General features: G+C 34.3%; 1 protein-coding gene across 1 annotated transcript; it reads right to left on the reverse strand.

Moving 5' to 3' along the window:
- Positions 1-885: 885 nt before the first annotated feature.
- On the reverse strand, positions 886-8,495 carry LOC148206591 (uncharacterized). The gene is made up of 8 exons (XM_088108161.1): positions 7,325-8,495; positions 5,885-6,821; positions 5,728-5,812; positions 5,027-5,651; positions 3,669-3,868; positions 3,473-3,577; positions 3,204-3,393; positions 886-944 (listed from the first exon to the last, which is right to left on the reverse strand). The coding sequence occupies exons 1-8, from the start codon at positions 8,493-8,495 to the stop codon at positions 886-888; spliced, it is 3,372 nt and encodes a 1,123-aa protein (XP_087964287.1).
- Between the last annotated feature and the right edge of the window lie 15,377 nt (positions 8,496-23,872).

The raw sequence follows: 23,872 nt of genomic DNA on the forward strand, positions 1-23,872 counted from the left end.
AGCTTTAGTATAAAACAAGTCTTCATGAAGATCTTCTTACAACAAAAGCACTTGAGACTTGACTTTAAGACATTATCAAAACTTCTACTCTTCAACTTTATGCTAACAAAACGTGTATCTGCATTGCATGATTATTATGATGATGATGATCCTGAAGAGCTGGAAGGAGAAATAGAAGAAGAAAAGGAGATGATGAAGAAAAAGAAGACAAAGAAGAACAAGAATATGAGGACGATGAAGAAGAAAAAAATAATGATGATGATAATTACGATGATGACAATTACGAGTAACGATGACAATGATGATGACGAGGACGATAAGGATGATTAAATTAAAAGGTCCCTTGTGTTTTGCCAAGCTTTAAATTGAAAGAAAAAGATGTAGTCTATATCAAGTAGAAAGTTGTATGAGTAAACTTTAGATTCTATCATTATAAATATACATGTTTGCTTAACTTGATTTCAAACTATATACATTACTTAATCTCTACAATGTTTTGCTTAATTTTATACATTTTTATTATATATTGTATATCCTTCACTGAGTGAAGTTGTAACATGTGAGTTTAATTGTACACTCTTGTTGTGAGAGTCTTTCTAATTATTCATTATAACCTAGAGAGCTTAATACTCAATGTAGCTTGGAGAGGTCTATACTTGTGTACCTAGAGAGGTTGAAACTCGTGTAATCTAGAGAGGGTGATATTGTTGATAGTTAAAGGTGTTGATTAGTGTAATTTCTTAATCATATTTCTTAAGAGATTGGATGTAACCTTAGGTGGAGGTGAACCAATATAATTCTCTAGTATGCATTTTTCCTATCCCTACATTTTTACTTTGAATAGTTAGTTTGCTTGTATTTTTTGAATTTGTTTTTATACTTTATTCACCCCTTCTTCTGAACCATATTATAGCAATAATGGTTTATGTACTTTGATTCATGACCTATATTAAAGATCATAAACAAATTTTATTTATAACGTAATAGATTTTGCAAAGTTCCTTGTGACATATGCATTCCACATTGTTGTTGTAATAGATTAGCTCCGTTAACAAATAATGTTTTGATGATAACAAAATAATCACTTTACTAGACGAGTAAGTCTCTGGTTAAAAGTAAAGTAACGTTAGACGATCAAGAAAGAACGTCTATTAGATATAACGAGGTTCAATCATTGACCAACGTGGTTTGAAGATAAAAATATACAATTTGTATTATTAATTATGTCCATATTTCATATATGTTAGTGAAAACAAGATGTCTAATAAATGCAAAGGCCATGTCTTAGCATTAAATGAGTATAAGTTTTAGACAAGTCAAGTTGTTAGGCGAGGACACAAACTATAATCACCAGGTTTCATTAGAATACCACTCAGTCTATGGGTAACACAAGGTGTTAGATGACCTAAATATCACAAGGTGTTAGATGACCTAAGTACCATAAGACATTAAACGGCAAAAGCTTTAAATGGTTTAAACAACCACTACTGCAACGAAGTCTATCTATGACAATTAGAAAGGGTTTTCTATGTCAATTATGAACATAACTATAGTCAACATAGAAAATTTTTACTTTCTATGCCCATTTTACATTCGCCATAAAAATAAAAAAAATTACTTTTTATACTGGTTCTAATCATGAAACACGGGCAAGAAAGGGGAGTAGAGACCACTCAATAAATGAAATAGCTGCTAAAGGCTTGGTTTTCTTTTTAGTTTTTTTAGAATTCTTCAAATTGAGTTATGGAGGTAAAAATAGGAAGAGTTTTATTTTCAGAAAGAAAATACGAAAGAAAAATACTTAAGTCATTGTTTAATGGATTTGATGGTTTTTTTTGTTCTATTTTACATTATAGTTTTCGAAATACATATAATTTTTTATATTCTCAATGTACAAGGATAAAATTTCTTATAAATTTCTAGGAATATCTATATCAATCCCAGATAGCTATTTATAGAAAAATAGACTTTTTATATCATATATATATATATATATATATATATATATATATATATAACACTTTTTCTTTTGCGTCAATCAACCGGAAAAAGTCTCTTTAACAACTTTTTTTCACAACAACATATGTGGTAGTCTGCGATTGGTCGGTTTCAAATATACGAACCAATAAGATACACTACAAAAAAGTAGGACATTACCGAAGGCCAGAAGCCCTCGGAAAATGCCAAAAGCCGTCGATAATGGGTGTTTACCGAAGGCCTATCGGCGGCCAAAAATCCTTCGGTAAATCCCCTGTCGCTAACCATTACCGAGGGCTTTCGCCCTTCGGTAATTACCGAGGGCCAGAAGCCTTCGGTAATTACCGAAGGGCAGAAGCCCTCGCTAATTACCGAAGGGCAAAAGCCTTCGGTAATTACCGAAGGGCGAAAACCCTCGGTAAGTTTCGAAGGGCAGGAGCCCTCGGTAATGAGCATACGATGGTATTTACCGAAAGGCGAAAGCCTTCGGTAATGGCCATACGAGGGCATTTACCGAAGGGCAAAAGCCTTCGGTAAAATGCAGGGCAGGTTTCAGCAAAATGGTTTTTCTTGTGCAACCCAGACCTGTATAACAAATTTCAATTACAAACAGACCTGCATAACAGTTTTCAAACACATACAAACATGCATAATGTGCATCTCAAAGATCCAATCAATGATCAATATCCAATGCACATCAAATAATCCACAAGACATCCATTAATGTATAAATAATGTATGGGGTAGTTCAAACATAAAACAATGTAACACAAGGATGTTGTAACATCCAAAGTCTGTAAGTACATCTAACATTGAAATGATATCAACTGAAAATGTTCTAATATCCAAATGTTTGTCTAACAAGTAATAAGAAAATGAAACCTAATAATGTACATAACTATCATCAGAATGATTTTCATCATCCTGCTCCTCTATTGATGGCTGGACTGGTGTGGGTTGGACTGATGAGGGTTGGACTGATGAGGGTTGGACTGAAGTGGGCTGCTGAGTGGCAGCAGGTGATGAGGAGGCTCGTGGCTGGGTCAGAGGGATATTTTGTACTTCCTGTGAGGTTTCAGGCAAGACTCTCATGATCAGGGCCTTGAAGTTCGTAAACTCTGTTATGAGATCAGTGATCTCCTGGTCACGTTGATGGAGTTCCTGCCTCAGGCGAAGAACCTCGTCAGGAGTAGTGGTGGAAGAAGAAGGCTGGTGCTTCAGAGTACCTCCTCTGGATGCTGTATAGTTTGCAGCAAGCTGTCCCGCACCATATACTCGTCCCTTTTTCTTCTCACCAACGATGTCGATCCAGCACTGTGTCCTACGGATGTCATCATCTGCATTACTGGCATCATCCGGTGTAGGAGCTGACTCATGTTCAGATCTAACCTGTGAAAGTCTCGTAGAAAAGTCTTCCTGTTGAAACATTAAAAGCAATGTCAGAGAACGATAGTATAACAGAAATAAAAAATTAGTAATAGTGTTATTTGCTTACATGAGTCTTCCGAGATCTTTCATCAACAAATTCATTAGTTCCCTTCCGAACATGAGTCTGTGCAAAGACCTCATCAACATGGACCGCCCGTCCTAGAGCCTGTGCCTGTAACATAATTAAGAATTACAAGCGTACATATGAAATACAATATACATAACTTGTGTATGAAAGAAAAAGTTATGTAATGAGATTATACCATACGAATGGCATGCTCATGAATGGTGATCGACCCACCAGTATGCAGGGTGCCACCCCTTTCAGACGCTCTGTTTCGCTGGGCTTTGGCACACTTATTGCGAAACTCTACTGTATTCCAATGGGCCAGTAAAGAGTTCCAAATGTGCTCACCCAGCCAGTTAGGGTGCTGTGCTGCATTCCGGGCATCCCTAAACATCTCTGACAGCCGATGAGATGCTTTCATGTGGAAATTTCTGTGTATCTGAGTTTCATGTTCAGGTTTCCACTGCACCTTCATCTGTAACATTAAAGAGAACAAACATTGATTACAGAACATACTAAAATAAGAGCGACAATTAGTTTAGTGGATTGTTCACCTGAAAACGCTCCCAGAATGTCTTTCTGTCGTCGTCAGGTATTGCTCCCCAAGTAGGCCATGGACTTAAAAACTGTTGCTTTATTGAACGTGTGATGGCCTGGGAAGCAACCCTAGATGGAATAAACCTGCATAACAAAACTCATTTCAATTACAATATGGTTTAAACATCAAATGATATCAACAGATTATAAACTTACCCTTTACCATAGGGCTCAATCCATGGTCGATCATGGAGGGGCGGGTCAAGATCTTCAGCATCACCACTTGAATCTGGATGACCAAGTGGTGTGACAGTCTCAGAAGGAGGTACAGAAGATGAGGAAGGTATAGAAGTAGGGTCAGGGAGAGGAGTGGGGGTAATAACAATAGGGGGAGGAGTGGGGGTTGTAGAAGGGTGTGCTGCAGGAGGAGGAGAAGGGTCTACTGCAGTGGTAGTAGAAGGGTGTACTGCAGGAGGAGGAGTAGGGTCTACTGCAGGTGTAGGAGTCTGTATACTAGGGGTAGGAGAAGGCCCCACAGATGATGTAGTATCGGGAGCAGGGGTAGGTAGTCTAGCAGGCACCCTAAGTACATACTTTGGTGCCTGCCGTTGCCTCTTTGTAGGCCTTGCTACCCCTTTTCCTTTATCAGGACGCTCTGAACCTTGTCCTGTCATTACTGCACTCAAATGGTTACAAATACAGCGAAAAAAATATAAACAAATAAAGAAGGATGAATTGTTTTCAAAGTCAATGTATAAGTAATTGCAAACAACTTAAAGATGGTATTTTAGATAATGGTAATGAAATGATAGTCCAATTTGCTACAATAGATGTTCAACATTCAATCATCGTCATCATCATCATCATCTTCATCTTCATCTTCAGCATCGTCTTCTTCTTCTTGTTGTTCTTCTTCATCGTCATCATCACCATCATCTTCTTCTTCTTGTTCTTCTTCATCTTCTTCTTCTTCTTCTTCTTCTTCTTCTTCTTCTTCTTCCTCTTGTTCTTCATCACCTTGTATTGTTGCTTCTAATTCATCTCCATCACCATCAGGGTCGACCAATGCGGTTATACGTTCAACTTCGATAATTTCTTGTGATTGTGACATTTGGTCAAGTTGGTAGGCTACATCTTCCTCAACTTCATTTGAGTCTATGCGACCTCTAGGCTTCGTTTGTATTGCTACGGCCCAACCACGCTTGTCAATATTGCGAAATGGTGGATATGGCACATAATAAACCTGTCTGACATTAGATGGTAGAATGAAAGGATCAAAAGGCCCATATCTTAATCTCTGGTTCAGTTCGACAATATTAAAGCGTGGATCGACTCTAGTACCAGCTCTAGAAGGATCAAACCATTCACAATAAAACAGTACCACTCTGTTTGGAGAAGTAGTGCTGTTGTACTCTAACTCATATATTTTATGAATGATGCCGTAGAAATCATCATAAGACCCCTCTGTTAGGCCCTTGACATACACACCACAATTTGATGTTTTCTTTCCTTTAGACCATTCATGTGTATGGAATTTGTAACCATTGATGAAGTAAGTGTGCCATTCTTTGACACATCTCATTGGCCAATTGGAGAGATGTCTTAACTCTTGAACCGTGGGAGTTAATGCCTGATTAAAAACCTACAAAGGTACTAACAAAATTATAAAAACAATAGTCAAATTAACCTTGCTCTAAACGGAGGACAAAACTACGGACCTGATTTCTAAACCAATGGGGAAACTCAGAGTGTATTCTACCAGAAGTATTTCCTTCTGTGACTTGCTCAGCCACAACAAATGAGCTGGTACAAATGAAATTAATTAGTGTATAACAATTAAACCTTTTGATAGATTAGAGATGGATGATGACATACTCAAGGTACGGCTTGACTTCACTGCAATTGATCAAGACATGGACATGAGCGGAGTTGAATTCAGCATCAGTTAACCAATGAGTGAATTCTTTCCCTGCGTGACGGCCTGATTGTCGGAAAACTGATAATGCACCTTCACGTGGTTCAACTTGCCATTGCATTTCATTTCTGACATGAGTGAGAGACAACATGAAGTTCTTGAAATAATGTGAACAAAAATAAGTTGTCTCTCTGTGCAAGTAAGCTGCACAAATTGAGCCTTCCACTCTAGCTTTATTTTTAACTGACCGTTTGGATTCTCCCATAAACCTTTCAAAGGGATACATCCACCTGTACTGCACGGGTCCCCCAAGCCAAGCTTCATATGCAAGATGAATTGGAATGTGCTCCATTGAATCAAAGAATGCAGGAGGGAATATTCTTTCCAATTTGCAGAGAATAATCGGGATATTTTCATCCATCTTTTTAAGGGAATCTTCCTTTAGTGTCGTGCAACACAAATCTTTAAAGAAGTTACTGATTTCTATCAGTGGATGTAACACGTGCATTGGCAAACAACTGAACGCAAGAGGGATGAAAGTCTCCATGAATACATGACAATCATGACTCTTCAACCCTTGAATAGTACCGTTCTGAACATTGGCACATCTGGACAAGTTAGAAGCATATCCATCTGGCATTCTAAGCTCCTTGATCCATCCACACACTATTCTTGTCTCGTCTTTTGACATGGTGTAATTTGCTTTTGGTTTAAATAATCGGCCGTTACCTTGTGCCTTCAACTCTAAGTCTTTTCGTGCACAATACAAAGGTAAATCTTTTCTTGCTTTCTCATTATCTTTTGTCTTACCTTTAACATTCATAACTGTGTTGAAGACATTGTCAAAGAATTTTTTTCTGTGTGCATCACATCGATGTTGTGTCTTAGCAAGTTGTCCTTCCAATAGGGAAGTTCCCAGAATATGCTTCTTTTAGTCCAATTATGCCATTCCCCAAACCCTTCTAGCCTATTCTGACCAAATTCAGTGACTTTTGGATAGTCTTTCACTCTTCTCCACACGTGCGATCCAGTCAACTTTGGCAGGGGCATATCCGTTTCAACTTGTCCTTTTCGAAATGCCTTTTTGTTTCTTCTAAAGGGGTGATCAATGGGCAAGAACCGTCAATGGCAGTCAAACCAACTACTTTTCCGGCCATGACTCAATTGGAATGACTTTGTATGTTCCATGCAATGTGGACAAGCTAATCGACCATGTGTGCTCCAACCAGATAACATGCCGTACGCTGGGAAGTCATTAATAGTCCACATCAAGGCTGCCCTCATAAGGAAATTTTGCCTCCTTGAAACGTCATACGTCCAAACACCATTCCATAACTTCTTCAAATCATCAATCAAAGGCTCCAAGTAAACATCAATCAATGATTTGGGATTAGATGGACCTGGTATTATACACGATAAAAACATGTAAGGCTTTGTCATGCACATCTCAGGTGGTAGATTGTATGGTGTAACTATCACGGGCCAACATGAATATGGTGATGCAGACGCCTGAATGTACGGGGTAAACCCATCAGAGCATAGACCAAGTCTGACGTTACGCGGTTCACTAGCAAAGGATGGATGTTTACGATTGAAGTGCTTCCAAGCTTCACCATCAGAAGGATGACGCAAAAGTCCCGGAGTTTTGTTACCATCATGCCATGTCATGTGTTCTGCTGTTTGCATTGAAGTAAACAATCTTTGTAATCTTGGAATTATAGGTAAATAGAACATGGACTTTAATGGAATTGGTTTTTTTTGCCTCCGTCCAGCATGCATTGTCTGATATCGAGGTGAGCCACAAAACTTGCATTCCACCAACAATGCATCATTTTTGCCACTGTCATTGTCATAGAATAACATACATCCATTAACACAACAATCAATCTTCTTGACATCCAATCCCAACTTTGAAACACATTTTTTGGCTTGGTAATAATTCTTCGGCATAAAATTGTTTGGTGGTGTCAAATCTAACATCAGTTTTGTATAGAAGTCCACTGCTTGAATGGGAACGTTCCAATTAGATTTCCCAGCCATGAGTCTAATGCACACTGACAATTTTGACTCAGATGAACCTTCAAATACAGGTAGATTTGCCTCTGTGAGTAAATTGTAAAACCTCTGCGTCATTTCATTTGGAGGTTCTTCATCATGACTATCGTCTGCTTCTTCAGCATGTTGACGAAGAGCATTGTCGACCATCTCTTGCATATAGGCAAATTGATCTATCTCAGATGTATGTACAATATTATTCGAACCTGATGCAAGCCGTTTTTCAGCTGCAGTGGAGGTCGAAGGAATTTCTTCACCATGAAATGTCCAGACCGTGTAATTTGGCATGAACCCTTTTTGGTAAAGGTGAACTTTGACGACTTCATCTTTCAAAATACTTGTACATTCGCACTTGAAGCATGGACATCGAATCCCTCCATCAAGGGCATAATATTGAGATCGTCGGGCCGTCTCCACGAACTCTTCAACTCCAATGACAAAAGATTCCTTCAAACCTCTCCTTCCACTATAACAACGGTCGTACATCCATCCACGATGGTTGGGAAAATGGGCCATGTTCTGTGACAAGCCAAACAAATAAAAACTTAGCCAAAACAGCAACACTCCATGTGACATAAGTAATAAACCTATTACTACTCAAGTCGAACATGGAAGGCAATTTCAACACTATTGTCATAGGCATTCAATAAGGGCATCCAAACAGAAGTCCTCAGTATTGAAATGCCTTTAACATCCTAAGTGGTTGTGTATACAATTTGGGGGAGTCAATAATCTGACATTACTAAAGTTCTCTTTTATACAGTATTTTTGTATAAAAATTGTACTTTGTAAGTGTTTAAGGTACTATTACCCTTCTCATTCTAATGAGAATGTTTTTAGTACCATAGGACTTTAAATGACTACTTAACTTAATCAAGTTGTAGCCTAATAAATAAAAATACAATATATAGGAACATACAATATATACATCAACACACAACATATAGATGAACATTCAGTGATGGTCTAAATGCAGGTTTGTTAACAAATTTATGCAAGTTAAACAAAATTCTTACCTACTTTAGTCAATTTATAGGTGTTCAACAGTCAAATTCTGTTTTTCTTTATCTTGGGCCTATAAATTCCATCATAACGTTGCAGCAGCAATAGTGAAAATAATAGGGCCACTTAGAGGCTCTTTAAAGCAACACAGAAGAAGATGAAGTAGCAACAGTAGTTGTCAAAGAATCTTACTGTTGCTTGTTTTTGACCAAATTATTAACCAAAGGGTTCCAAAAAATGGGTGGTGGCAGTGGTCATGGTGACCATAACAGTAACTTGTTTTTTTGTTGACCTTTCAATTTTGATACTAAACAAAGTGTTTAACTTCACTGTCGTAAACAAAGTGTTTTACTACTTTAAGCTGATGTAACATTGTTTTAGACAAAATCAATTCCAACAAACAAAAACCAAACATCTATACTTTCTATAAAGTCAAGTATTGAGTGGAGTCAAAATCACATGGTACTACTGTAAAACTTTAAATAAAGTTTCATCTTAACAAGAATTCATAGATGATGTGCTTGAGATCTACTCATTTATGTCTTATGTGTGTGTGTGGTCACATCAACCATTGATTTAACAGTTTGTCCCAAATTTGAAAACTATAGGTTCCAAATTTTTTGATGAATGCCTCTATGTTTGTGGCGAGCTACATAGTGAGTTTTTCATTATTATGGAGATTGACCCTTGTGGGGTTCCCTTTCGTGGTTCTACTTATGATCCTTGGTTTTATGTATGGGAGGACACTAATGGGGTTGGCCAGCCAGATGAGACAAGAATACAACAAGGCTGGTACAGTGGCATAACAAGCAATATGTTCCATCACAACAGTGGACTCCTTTGTGGGTGGAAAGCAAAACCATAGATGCTTCCTTTGATGCTCTACAAGGTTCAGTAAAGTTAGGACTCAGACAAGGCTTGGCAAAAGGTATAGCTATCGGAAGCAATGGTGTTGTGTTTGCTATATGGGCTTTCATATCATATATTTTAAATGGTAGCATTGTTTTTTGTCTGACTTGCAAGCTGTCATCATGAGGTTTTCAAATTTTATTTATTTTTCTTCCCTCCCCAAATGGTGTTATAGGTGACAAGTTTGATGGTAAGAAGTTCCATTGAACCAAGCCCAATATGGAAAGGTGACACTGTGACATATTGGCCTAAGCCAATGTCTCCACTACGGACACACACACCAAACATTCCCAATCTGTTACTCATAACTGTCACTCTCAATTCCAATTTCCATCTTCTCTCTTTCTTTTTATACCCATAATTCATAAACAAACCCTTCCAATTAGGTTTCACATATTACTTTATAAGGGGAACTTTGTATTTTACTTATATATTTATATTATGTTCCTCTTCCCCATCACATACCAATCAACACAAAATCTTCTATCCACCTTTCCTTCTCAACACAATTCAAAAGTGATTTTCAAATCTTTTCAAATTGTCTATCAAGAAATAATATTCCAGTATATGATATCTCCAACTCAAACTCCTCTTATGGGGATTGCTCTTGCAAGGTTAGTTTTTCTCAGACATTTCCTTTTGCCCTCTTTTTTCAGCATAACTAAAGAGTTCCCCTGTTGAAGAGGGGGTGAGAAAAGGCATCAGGAACTTCTTATTTGATGTTACGGACACTTCACTGAGCATTACTCCCTGCTAAAATATACTCGGTCTTATGAAAGTTATTCTTCTATAATGTGCAATAATAATTGATTCTAGATTTCAGTTTACTAAATCTAATTCTGGTAACAATCTAAGGCATGCCTTGTTTTGATATGATGGATGACCTCAATGATGAAGGTGGTTTCTCTCATGCTCCGGAATATCTAACATATGGTGTTCACATGAAACAAATAAGGTGGTGTGGCATCCTTCAGGTGATTTTTTTAATTTTTTCCACCTCATTTTCTATTACAGTATATTTTAGCTGATTAGTCTGATACAAAAGTATGGTTCTGGTTAATTGCAAATGTTATATGCTTTTGAACATTTAGTTGTTCAAATTTCAGCCTAGTGGGGGCTTCCATACTTGCTGTTTACTTGGCTTTACTTTATGGAATGTATGTTCCAGACTGGCAATTCACTGTCCATAATCCAGACAGCATATACAATGGAACAACTTTAACTGTAAGCTTCCCGTTGGTTGTCTCTGATACTCTCTGTACACTCATGAAGGGGGAATACAAATCAAACACTATTCATACTCTCTCTGTATACAGTCTCTCTTTTATCCTTCTACATCAATACTTTTATCCTTCTACATCAAGTAGTAAGATTAAGGGTAAATCAATCCTAAGTTCAGTAATGTATTTAATTCACTCCTTCTATTGTATCAATTATTTGTATTAAAAGAATTAGATTATTGAGGTACTATTATTATTAAACAGAGAAATAGCCATGACATGAATGAGATGTGCAGCAAAAAGAGAAGGAGCAAAATTGCATTTATGTGTTTCACTTTCCATCATACAAAAAACTAACACTTCTAAATATCATACAAACTTTACCCATAAGCAAATTTCAGCAATCACTATACAAGTAACTGAAAACCATACTGACAAAGACAAAATGAATGCATGAAATTAAATTTGTGATGACTTGAGGAAGTAAGTACCTGGTTGAGGCTCCAACACCTGTTTGAAAAAAGTGCAGAATGATTGTGAAAATTTAGGCAAACTGAACAACTCACTATGCTCCACCACCAGCTGCAAGAGCAAATCACCTACAAGTATTATTGTTGTTGATAGCCATCACTTTCCAGACCAAATCAATGCACTAGAACAAGTACCAAGAGAGTGAGGTGTTGGGTTAACTTCAACAACACTTTTAAACCATTCAATCAATATCAAACTTCATTTCTAATAAACACTTTTAAGTAATTAAAAACCACATAAGCTCTACAACCATACAATTCAAATAAGTAATGAGAATTAAAAATGAGAATCAATTAACAGTTAGCCAAACAATATGTTGAAACAGATTTTTTTGGTGCAGGGAGAGGAACTGAAGCTCTTCTTCCTCTGCTCCAACTCTCCACTTCACTAAGGATTGTCACATTCTTTCTTTCACAATGAAGAAAGCATCAATTAATCTCTGCCAAAGCAATGAAACCAGACATGTTGTTATCACTTCTCTTCCTCTGGTTGCATAGATTTTTACTTATATGTTTACTTTCACTAAATCCAAATAAGAAAACAAAGTCCTGTAGATTAGTTGCCTTTCAATATATATATATCCCTCCATAACTTTTCAACCAACGAAAACATTATTGGTTGCTTAACTAATAGAACAAAACCTCTTCCTAACATGACATACAATTCTTACTACCTTGTGCATGTTATGTTCTCTACTTGAGTGCATAGAATCTGTATAAACATTTTTCTGGACTAATCTTAAATGCTCAACTTCCTGCATTTGGTAATCTTTTATGAAATAACTTTTATGAATATTGTACTAATTTAATCCATAATGGGATCTGTAACATTCTTCGTATATATGAATATTCTAATTAGGCAAGAGCTATCAATCTGATGCACTGTATATGGCCTAAATTTTCAGTGAGGAACAATGCACCATCACACTTCAACCTAATATCTCTTCCTTCCACAAAAACACTACATTCTGTTCTTAAAGCTTCATAATTCATATAATTTGGTTGATCAACTTATACTATACTATATATATATATATATATATATATATATATATATATATATATATATATATATATATATATATATATATATATATATATAGATATAGACGTGGCAGCATGATACAGTATATGAAATAGTCTCAACTTTCATGAAGAAAGTACATCATTGACTGTTCACCGTTTTTACCTACTATTTTTTTACTTATGAAGAGAAGGTTGGTTATATAGACCTAAAGAGAATGTAAAACGCAACAACAACATTTAAAAAGAAATCCTTCTTAGATTGGATATTTTGGAACAGTAATTATAGTGTTGATTTTGTGATGTGCACTATATGAAGCTGAGAAAGAGCCAAATGGCAAGAACTGAAAGACACAGGAGTTGAAACGAAACATAACCTAACTGTTAATGGGGACCAGCTAGCTAGGGAAGCCATGCGAGGTCAATATTACAGAGATACAAGGGTAGTGCTTGTGAATATTTATCCAATGATATTTACTGTTAAACAAAATCTCCAATGCGAATTTCAGGCAATACACACATATTCAGGTTAACTCACACATGCATCACAAACAAGGCAGCCACCAAAAGGTACATAATTTCAAGCAATAATTTGAACCAGTAACTCACCTCTACGGTAGCGACAACCCTCCGATACCCTCTGTCGCGCAACCCTTCTCACGCAACGAGAGGTACTTCGTCACACAACCCCTGGATTAGCCTCCCTTGGTACAAGCTCTGCCCACGCCGCGACAACACCTCCTCACGCCGCCAAACCACCGTCGTAAAGAAATAGCAGCTCCACAGGTTGAGAATCAATGCAAATGTTGGTTTCGGATGGTGAATGACAGAGGGAGGTAGAGCTTAGGGCACGGTAGAGTGGAAAGCGGGGACGGGAGTGAAAGATTGGGACAAGCTTTTCGGAAAGTATTTGGGAAAATGGAAGAGGGAAATCCCAAATTCAAATTTCATTAAGTGAATGCATATACCGACGGCCAAAAGCCTTCGGTAAATCCTCTGTGTAATACCGAGGGCCAAAAGCCTTCGGTAATGACCAACTTCAATGACCGTCGAAAAATCCTTCGGTATTATCATTTTTACCGAGGGGCAAGCGGCCTTCGGTAATTATCCTTCGGTAATAAATGATTTTCTAGTAGTGATAGTCACACATAATTTGTTGTCAAAAAATTGTTAAAAAGAGTTGTTAAAATATCATGGTCCTTACCAACATGACCCAAAACAGAATTTTTTGTGGAATTGTTGATACGAGAGACAAGCTAGTTGCTGCCTTTGAATCACCAAATCAATTACATCATCCAACTGAAAGAAAAGCAGAAGGCACACTGTAGCTTTTTTTAAAGAACCAAAGATCAAAGCGAACAAGTTTACTACAGTTATGCAAAATGGGATTTGATCTGTTAGACTCCTTGGCTCCTTTCAAGAGAAGCTCGTTCTCACTTCGGAGCCAAAGAAGCTATCTGTTAAGATTACACGAAGCTCCTGGCTTAGAATGTAGATAAATAATATAAACAATCAAAAGAACACCTAAAGGTGATGATGTTTTCTGCAAGCTAGATAAAAAAGTAAATCGTCAGAGATATTATACATCAGTGGCTATTATTAACAATCAATTGTGGATGGAAAACTTTTAAACCTTATACTTTCTGACTAAGTAGAGATTGCACACAAGAGTTCAGACAGCTTTCTTATACAAACTTTGTATATAAAATTAACCATTTCATTATTCTCTACTGCTATAAAACTAAAATCTGTAATAAATACAACAAATAGAAGGAACTCAATTTTAACTTAGCACAATGTAAAACTACTATTACCCATACATAAATACATAAAGCTATAACAAACATTTTGTTACCTCAGTTCGTTTTAGCACTCGACTAATGGGATTTTCCATGTTTGCAATAATTTGAAAGTTGTTTGCAAGGGTTGCAAGCTGTCTATCATCTTCATTTATCATAACAAATTCTAGAGTCTCTTAAAATTTAAATACTTTCAACTATAGGTTAAATGTTTTGAAATAATCACAAATTAAGGTTTAAGACTGACCTTCTGTCTTTTTATTAGGGTGTAATGTAAATTCTAAAAAAATATAAAAAATCATAAGATATAATAATACAAACTAAAAAATATGGTTGATAAGATAGGAAAAAATAATCAAAAACATTTTATATAGATAAAAATCTAGAACGTTCTACATAAGTTATGATGACTAACATTTTCTAGAATAATTTGAATCTAGAAATACCCATATACTATACCATTTAATGTAAGACAACATCTAACACATCTAATACAACACACCATGTGCTCTATCATTTGAAACATCTAATACTTCATACATAACTACAAAATATATTTCTTCCAACTACTACTTCCACATTCTACTATCTCCACAATTTTATATCTTATCAATTATTTTTTTTTTACAACCTCAAAATACTAACCGTGGTACTAGAGCTACGTTCGGTCATTTAGCGGACATAAACAAATTTTTTCAACTAATTTAAGAAAACTTCATTCTACATTACTTCGAAAACATTTTCTTAACCCATGGTCACTACCATTCAAACATGATCAATTCTAGTACCTATTCTCATACAGGAAAATTATGATTTTTGATTTGTTAAAATGAAGACATTTGTTTGCTTCCAATATTTATAGGACATTATAGAAGACAGATTCACTATTCTAGAATATATCTCCATCCTTACTATAGCTCGAAGAAGTACTTGAAGGAAAACAAACAAAAAGATTCAAGGGATTTATTTGTTCTTTAACAAACAGTTGATGACACAATCTTTTCGAGAATAATAGGTGCGACAAGTTAAAAGCAAGTTTGAAACTCAATACAAGAGGAGTTTCAAGGAAGTGATGAGGTTCTCTAAGATGAGAATTTGAATTAATAAGAAGGAATGAATTTGAGACCATTAAAGACTACTATTCTAGAATAAAATAAATATTTAGTCAAATGAGATCCTATGGGGAAATATTCTTGAAAAAAAAATCATTGACAAATCATTGAAAAAAATCATTGAGAAATAATTTTGTACTCATATCACAAAATCTTTGCCATTGAAAAAATATTTTTTTCACTATTACAGTTTTGCTAAGTGGCTTGGAAAAATGCCCTTGGTGCAATTCCAAGTCCACAATTAAACATTGTAATAACTTTGAAATCGTGTATTAGTTGTGAAAGCGTCTCAAGGCACTCCAAGTGTTACTTGCACTTTCAGCTACATTCGTCTAGCATTAAAAACTTCATTTACATTTTCATTTACATTTCCATTTACCTTCCTTTAATTGTGTGCTTTGTTTTCCTTTTATAAGTCTCCATGATATCTAGGATTGCATTGCATCTTAAATCAAGTTTCCTTTGGTTTAGGAACATTTTGTCTTAGCATTTGAAATTTTTTTTGAAATATTTTTACCTAGAAGCTTAGGTAAAGACAATATAAAGAAACTCTGGCTAGGAAGGATTTGGTTTCTAAGTTTGTCCATTGTGACTCACCTTTCCTGAGTTACTTGGAACAACTTTACCTTTAGTTTCTTTCTAAAAATCTTTCAATAAAAAAAAACAAGAAATCTTTGTGAAAATCTTTTCACTCATAGCTTGTGAAAGTTCTTTGAAAAACTTCTGAAAACAATTTACAACTTCACAACATGAGTATTAATCAATCAAATGTGCATGGTAGTGTTAGGCATAGCCAAAAGAGCATGGAATTACTAAACGATGATTTATTATGAAAAGGTCACAACATGATTTTAGTAAACGTGCTATTAAATGATATTTTAGTAAACACGCTATTATGACAGTAGACGCACCATTAAGCAATATTTTGATAGATATGTCATTTTTCTTATTTACTTTTGTTCTTTGAAACGTTATGATGTTTTGCATTGCGTTATTCAACCCTCCCTCCCCTTCTAGTGTTTTCTTGTAATTTCATCATATCCCTTCAATCTCATTAACATTGATATCTTCCTGGGACAAGTTAATATAGAGCACACCATGGGTACCACTTACCGAGGGTTGGATGCTACATACTGAAGGTCGAGGACTACCTGCCAAGAACTAAGAGTTTTTTGTTGAAGGTTAAGAACTACCTACCAAAGGTTATATATGTTGCATGCTGAAGGTCGAGTTCTTGCCGAAGATTAAGTGTGACCTACTAATGGACATGTTCCTCTTGCCGAAGGATATATGCCACCTACCAGAACTGGACACCGTCTACTGGTTCCTAACTATCGTTTGCCAAGGGCTGCATGCCTTCTACCATTACAGTGTGTCGCCTACCAAATACAATGGTGAACCACCTACTAAGCAGCCTAGCCGAGTATGTATCAACCTACCACATCTAATGGTATACCGCTTACTATGTAACTTAGAAAAATCTTGATAATCATCGCATCATTCAAGGTAAATAGTTCATTGAGCCATTGAGTCCACACCTAGGTCCACCCATAAGTATTAAAATTATGCTATAAATATAACAATAATTCAGGTTTCTACGTATTTTTTTACATTAATTAACATTTTGACTTTTTCCTAATTCTAAAAGTTGACCGACCGAAATTTACATTAACCTTGCTAATCAAATATTTAGAAGCCTATAAAAAAAAATCATGTGTGCATGCATACAATAATAACGTTGATTAAAAAACAGAACAGAGTTTAAGAATCTTTAGGTGGGATATGGTGGCGCATAATCGTTCACATGGACACACATATAACGTTTTTCATATATTTATAAAGTTGTATATGAAAGGGACTAAGATCAGCTTCAATTTTCTTTATATTCTAATCATAATGAACCGCGTCACCGTGACGTCATCATAACCACATTCGAGAACGAAAATTAAAGAAATTTATGAATTGTTACAATAAAGTAAACAGGGAATGAAAAATGAGAATGAAGCAAATTGGCTTAAAAATTACACGAGAAGTTTCTAGAAATTTGGTGACGAAAGAGCATTTTATTTTTTTTAGTTTATTTTTAAAGTAACATTGTCAGAAATGTTCTTTTCTAAAGGGTATTTAGTTAGATGTTTTACATGAACGAGAATTTACTTTCTTTTCAAATAATTTTTATTTGCAAATGTCACAGTTTTATTGTATCATTTAATGTTATACAGAATTAAATTATTGATTAAAAGTATAACGTTATCTTGTGAGTTTTAGAGAGTTTTTATAGAATTTTTGTCAACTAAATATATTTAATTATTATAAGAAACTATATTTTTATTATAAAAATGTTCTCCTACATACCAAGCATACTGAACTTCTTTCAAAATGTGATTTTAACATTTTAACTTTATAAATGAATTACAAAATGAAAATGTTTGAGGTGAATAGGTCAAGTAAGTATAAATATTTTATAATTTCTTTTCTAAAATCGTTTGGATAGTTTTTTTTTCATTCTACTCGTTCGAAGAAATATACGTCAAAAGTTCTCCGAAAAGTTCTCCGATGCTAAAGTTAGCAAACAATCTATATAAAGGTCATAATAATAGTCTTAAATGCATAATAAATACGATCATTTATCTTTTATCTTTAATTTTTATTAAAAAATTTTGGAATGAGCTTGTGATTAGTAAAAGAGTGATGTTCCCTACACCACTCTTAACAAAATCTTAATTATAATTCAATCTTAATCCATTACACTTAATTAACACTTACCTTTAATTTTATTTCTAAAAGAAATCGATTATCAATACGAACCGTTCGGCCCCTTAATGATGGATGGATTGTCCGGATTGGTACGTCGGAATTTTGCTTTATTCATGATATTTTATGTCCTTGGACCATACAGCCACTTCCTATCTTCTAGGACCCACTACACAACATATCATAAAATGCAAATTTTGACATGATGAATCCTTTACTGAATTTCTGTTATATATATATAACTTCTTAGTAGTGAGTTTCGGGATATTCCTCACAAAAAATAAATAAAATAAATATTAGGGAAAATGATGATGAAGAAATTAACCTATGATTTCCAATGTTTTCTGTATATTTAATGTGTCCTTATGAAATGAAAAGTGATTTGTAAAAAGCTTGTTAACTTAATATATTAATTATTGGTAGATGGTAGTCCTAACAGAAAATTCAATGGTCCCCTTCAACCCGTGCCTTCAGTTTATGCGTTGCGTTGTTGGAATCCACGAGGCATAGTGCGTTCAATTAGAAATGGCACATGTACAGTGCCCAAATAAATTAAATATCATATTTTGAGACTTAATTCTTATATTCCTTTTATTATTTTAATTTTTTATCATGTTTCTTTTTCTTTCCTCTGAAAGTATATACATCCCAAAGATGAATAGCATAGTATGTCCTTTACCTAACTACTAGCTTCTACCTTTCTAGCTATGATTGTGGTCCACAGATTCCCTGGCAGTGGTGGTCATATTGTATAACAGAAGAAGTGGCTTTGTGTTTGGTTGGCGGTGACTGTGGACTTCAAGATGCAGTAAAATATAAGGCATTGGCATGTTTGGTATACTGACAGGGAAACCATATATGCACATTACTTTTTCACACCTTAGAAACAGAAGCCCACTTCCGTTTTTAAAAAGTGCAAGTCACATGCCCAAAGCTCAAAACTCAAAAAGCTACTTTTCCTACATAAACTCAACAATATATATATATGTATATATTATCCAAGTGTTTAACTAGTTAATTAATATAGAATAAAATAAAATAATTTTTATTTGTATATATTAAATTACTTAATTATAATAATGATTAAAATTAATTTGTAGTATTTAAATTGAAATATTATTTATATTTGTATTTATCAACATTAGAACATAAAACTTTTTTTTTTAAATTATATTTTGTAAATATTGATTCCATAAATTATTATTTCAAAATTGTGAAGATGCAATTTTTATTATAGGTAGATGGACTCAGGAGACTATTTAGTCTTTTAGGTCCATTAAGATCTCGATTATATGATAAAATCATCCAAGTGACTTTCACCTCAGTAATGAGAAACATTGTTCATCGGTCTTCCTCATTAGTCTAGATTTCACATATGTCAGTTATAAATAGAACATTTGCACATTAAATAAGGTCAACATTTGAGTTGTCCTTGAGTGAGAGAGTTTTTTCTTTTAATGGGAGAACGTGGAAAGTGTAATATCTGACTTCGGTGAATTCTCTTAAGAATATAGATTGAAGTTTGTGACTACATCTATTGAACTACACTAATTTTTGTGTGTGGATATTTTTCATTCATCCTCTTATTATTTACATTTCAAGTTTTTTTTGTTATCGTTGTATGTTTATGTGGTAGACAAAGAAAATAATTTAGCTCCTATCGTCGTCTATTATGTTATAAACGCTTTTTGGATATTGTCTTTTTAGAACTTGAGCGTTTAACATGCTTTTTCTTTTATAGGTTTTTGATTTTTCTTTTAGACTTTTAGAGGGTTTGGTCAAAGACATTTTCTCGACACCTTTTTGCTTTTTGAGAGTTTAACTGATTATCATTGGGTATAGTATAGCTTACGTGTTTAGCATAACTCTCTTAGACACTTTGACTTGTGAGTCGTTTAGCGTTGTGTCTTGAAGCTTTTAACCTAGTTGTTTTCCAAAGTGTTTTCCTAAGGCTTTTCCAAAGTGTTTTTCTAATAATCCTTTAAATAATGATTCGAAAAGAGAAGCAAGAGAATAACACAAAGAAAGAAAGAAAGAGCTCAAGCAAACATCATCGAGAAATAAGCTCAATAAAGCACACAAACTCAAAAGAATCTTTGAGAAAGAAAAAGCTAAAGAATAGAAACACTTTCAAGCTTTATCAATATATAAGTTTACTGTTGTAAGAAGAGGGAAGAGAGAAAAACACTCAGTGAGTCTATTAGATTAATTTGTATTGAACTTATATCCTTTTTGCGAGAGTTATCATCTAAAAACTTGTAATCAATTTTTTGATTATAAATTCTAAAGTGAATTAAAACATTTTATGCTTAACTTTGAGGAGTTAAACAGTAGCTAGACAAGTGTGTCTAGTGGAAATTATGAGTTGGTGAAACCCTAACGTTTAACTTGGTGGAGTTAAACAATAGCTAAACAACAGATCCAGAAGATATTTGGATTGTTTAGTGAAAACCGAGAATGGATTAAACTCAACTAGACAACATATTAAGAAGATATTTGGATTGTCTAGGGATACCAAAAGTGGTGAAGAATATTATGCAACCAGGAGTAGGTAAAATTCAATTAGATAAGTGTATTTGGACAACACTGGGAGTGTCTAGGGATACCAAGAGTAGTGAGAATACTCAGTTGTAATCTTGTTGAAGATTATAGTGGAATCTTCTAAGGTTTTAGAGGAGACTAGATGTAGCTCGGTGGAGCGAACCAATATAAAAATGACTACATGTTTATTGCTCTATTCTCTTTAAACGCTCATTTTATAAATCCTGCAGTTGCACCTTATTTTAATTTACATTAAAGCTTTTGATACTAAACGACTCTTTATTAAAGAGCAAGCTTTATCAAAATGTTGTAGGAAATCTTTTTCAACAATTGAAAAGCACTTCCTAAAAAGAATTCTTTGTTTAAACTTACCTCTGAAGTCGAGTGCTTAACAACTTACGTAAAACCATTTAATCCTCGACAAAAGTGTTATATTATATCGTTTGAAAAATAGTTTTCCAGTAACACTATTCAACTCATCTTCTAATATTTTTCAAGTACTTTAGTTGGAACCTCCATATATAGATACATAAGTTTAAGAAAATCTAAAAACCTTAATAGAAATCCCAAGTCCAAAAACATAAAAACATAAACTAATTTCCAAAAAAGAAAGACCAAAACCAAAAACAATAGAAACATAAACTACTTTTCCTAAGAACTATTCTTTAAATGTGCTTCAAGCCATGATCTTCATTCCTTTATGTCCTTTGAATGACAAAAGTTCCTCCTCAAGTTCTTCTTGTATTGAGTTATGGGATAGTCCTCTATCATATCCTCTTTCTTGAAGCGAAGTTGTCCTTAACTTTATACTTTGTTTTATTTATGCTTAACAACATAAAGAAGTTGGTCAATAAATTTTACCATTTGAAAGTTCATTCTCCTTATGTTTGGTATTTTTAGAAGTAGTTCCCTCCTTCTTAGATTTCTCCTTATCCTTCCATGAAGTGGATTTTTATTAAGTAGCAACTTGTGGATGATTTTTGGAGTAACTCCCTCCTTAATTTCTTTTATCATGTCCTTCTTGGAGAAAATCCACCACAAATTCTAGAAGATCCTACACACAAAACACAAACATAAATCAAGAACACAAATCTAAAATAATTCAAAATATAAAGTCAACTAAAATGAGATTTGGATCTTAGAAGAGGCTAATATATTATTATAAAAGAGTTTGGAGGTTTACCTCTAAGGTCAAATACCCACACACAAATCATGAAACAATTTTAAATTAAAGATGCATTGCTCAAAGAAAGTCAAAAAAATATTTATCGAATAAACATTCAAACTATAGTATGACTTTGATTGGTCTTAGGTTGCTTAAAAATGGACAAAGAAGCTAACTCATGTGCATATATTTCCAAACTTGAGTCTTTTCCCATAGATTGGTTAGGAATGGACAAACAAACTAACTCATGTATGGTTATTTCTAAGTTTGTGTCCAAACTAATAAAATGGCTTTGACTTTCCAAAGTAATTGACAAACAAGCTAAAATGGTAATATCATTCTTTCTTCTCCCCATTGTTGGTGCCACTTCTTCTTGATGAACACTTTTTCCCTAGGCAGCAAAACAAAACAAGATGAATTAGTACTTCCTTTTAATGACAAATTAGAATTCTCTTTTCATTCTTTTTCCTTTTTCTCTCTTGTTGTTCTCCTTTATTTCTTTTACTTCCTTTTCTCTCTTTTCTTTCTCTTATTTTGCTCTCTTTACTTCCATTTCTCGCTCTTTCTTTTCTTTCTTTTCTCTCTCTCTTTTCTTTCTCTTCTCTTTCGCTCTTTTCTTTCTCTTCTCTCTCTCTTTTCTTTCTCTTCCTTTTCTCTTATTTATTTTGATTCCTTTTCTATACATGTTTTCTTTTCTTGTACTCTCTTTAGCTTCTACTTTTGTCTTCTTTTCAACAAATCTAACTTTTGCAAAGTTCTTTCTTCATCCTCTTTCAAGTATATAATGTAGTTCTTAAGGTCTTCATTGGTCATGGAAGTTGCATTCCAATTAGGACATTGATGAGTTTCATGACCATAGCGTTCATATTTAGTGCATCTTAGAACACTTGTCTCATAGGTTGGAAAATATTTTCTCTCATGCTTGTGCCTTCTTCTAAACTCGCATATTTTTCCATTTACGTGTATTATGATCACACGATTTCATTGACTTCCCCCTCCAAGACTACACAAAGATGTATGTCTTAGTGCAACTCTCTTAGGACTTTCAATTCCTCTGATCAAATGATCCCAGTGAGGAGTATGATAAGTTAAATCATATGTTAAACCACTTTTGGAAGGATGCATATGCTGAAACATGTTGTATTTCTCAAAATAATAGAAAACATCGCCACTCTCCTAAGTGTTTCGCTCAAAAATTCACTCATGTGTCACATTTGTAGACTTTTTTTAAAGTACTCTCTTGCCTTTTTCCACTCAAATTTCCTTTAATGCTTGGCAAAGAACTCCAGTAGCCTAAGCATAGAGTGGCAAATCAATGTGAAAAACATTATGCGATCTAAATCTTGACTCAAAAGGTCTAAAGGTAAAACCAAAACTCTAGAAAAACAATTCAAGGAATTTTAAAAAACATCAAAGCAATAAAGCTATAAAGAAATAAGACTGCCAAAAAGAATTAATTTAAACAACACAAAGACTCTAAGAAATGAGGAATATAATTCAATAGTTAATAATTATAAGCAATAGTGCAACATAATAATTGTGTTGAACTCTACATTTTTTTTAACTCTTACACCCTTACATTCTTTTTTTCTTTTTTTTTTCAATATATGTTTGTTTCCTTTTGACTTGGATCCACTATTCTTTCTCTTCTTTTCTTTTTAATTTTGCATTCCCAAAACACAAACAAAGAAAACTAAATAGTTTGTTCTCCAAACACCAAAACTCATGCAAGATCGAAGTAAACAGTTAATTGAGACTATAAATAATAGAAAAAAAAAACAACAGATAATTTCCACGAATCAAATGTAGAAATGCACAAATTTAATCGAAGAAGATGA

The sequence above is a fragment of the Vigna umbellata genome, chromosome 1, assembly GCF_029865625.1.
Source record: "Vigna umbellata cultivar VRB3 chromosome 1, Vumbellata_1.0, whole genome shotgun sequence".
In the NCBI taxonomy this organism is placed as follows: Eukaryota; Viridiplantae; Streptophyta; class Magnoliopsida; order Fabales; family Fabaceae; genus Vigna; species Vigna umbellata.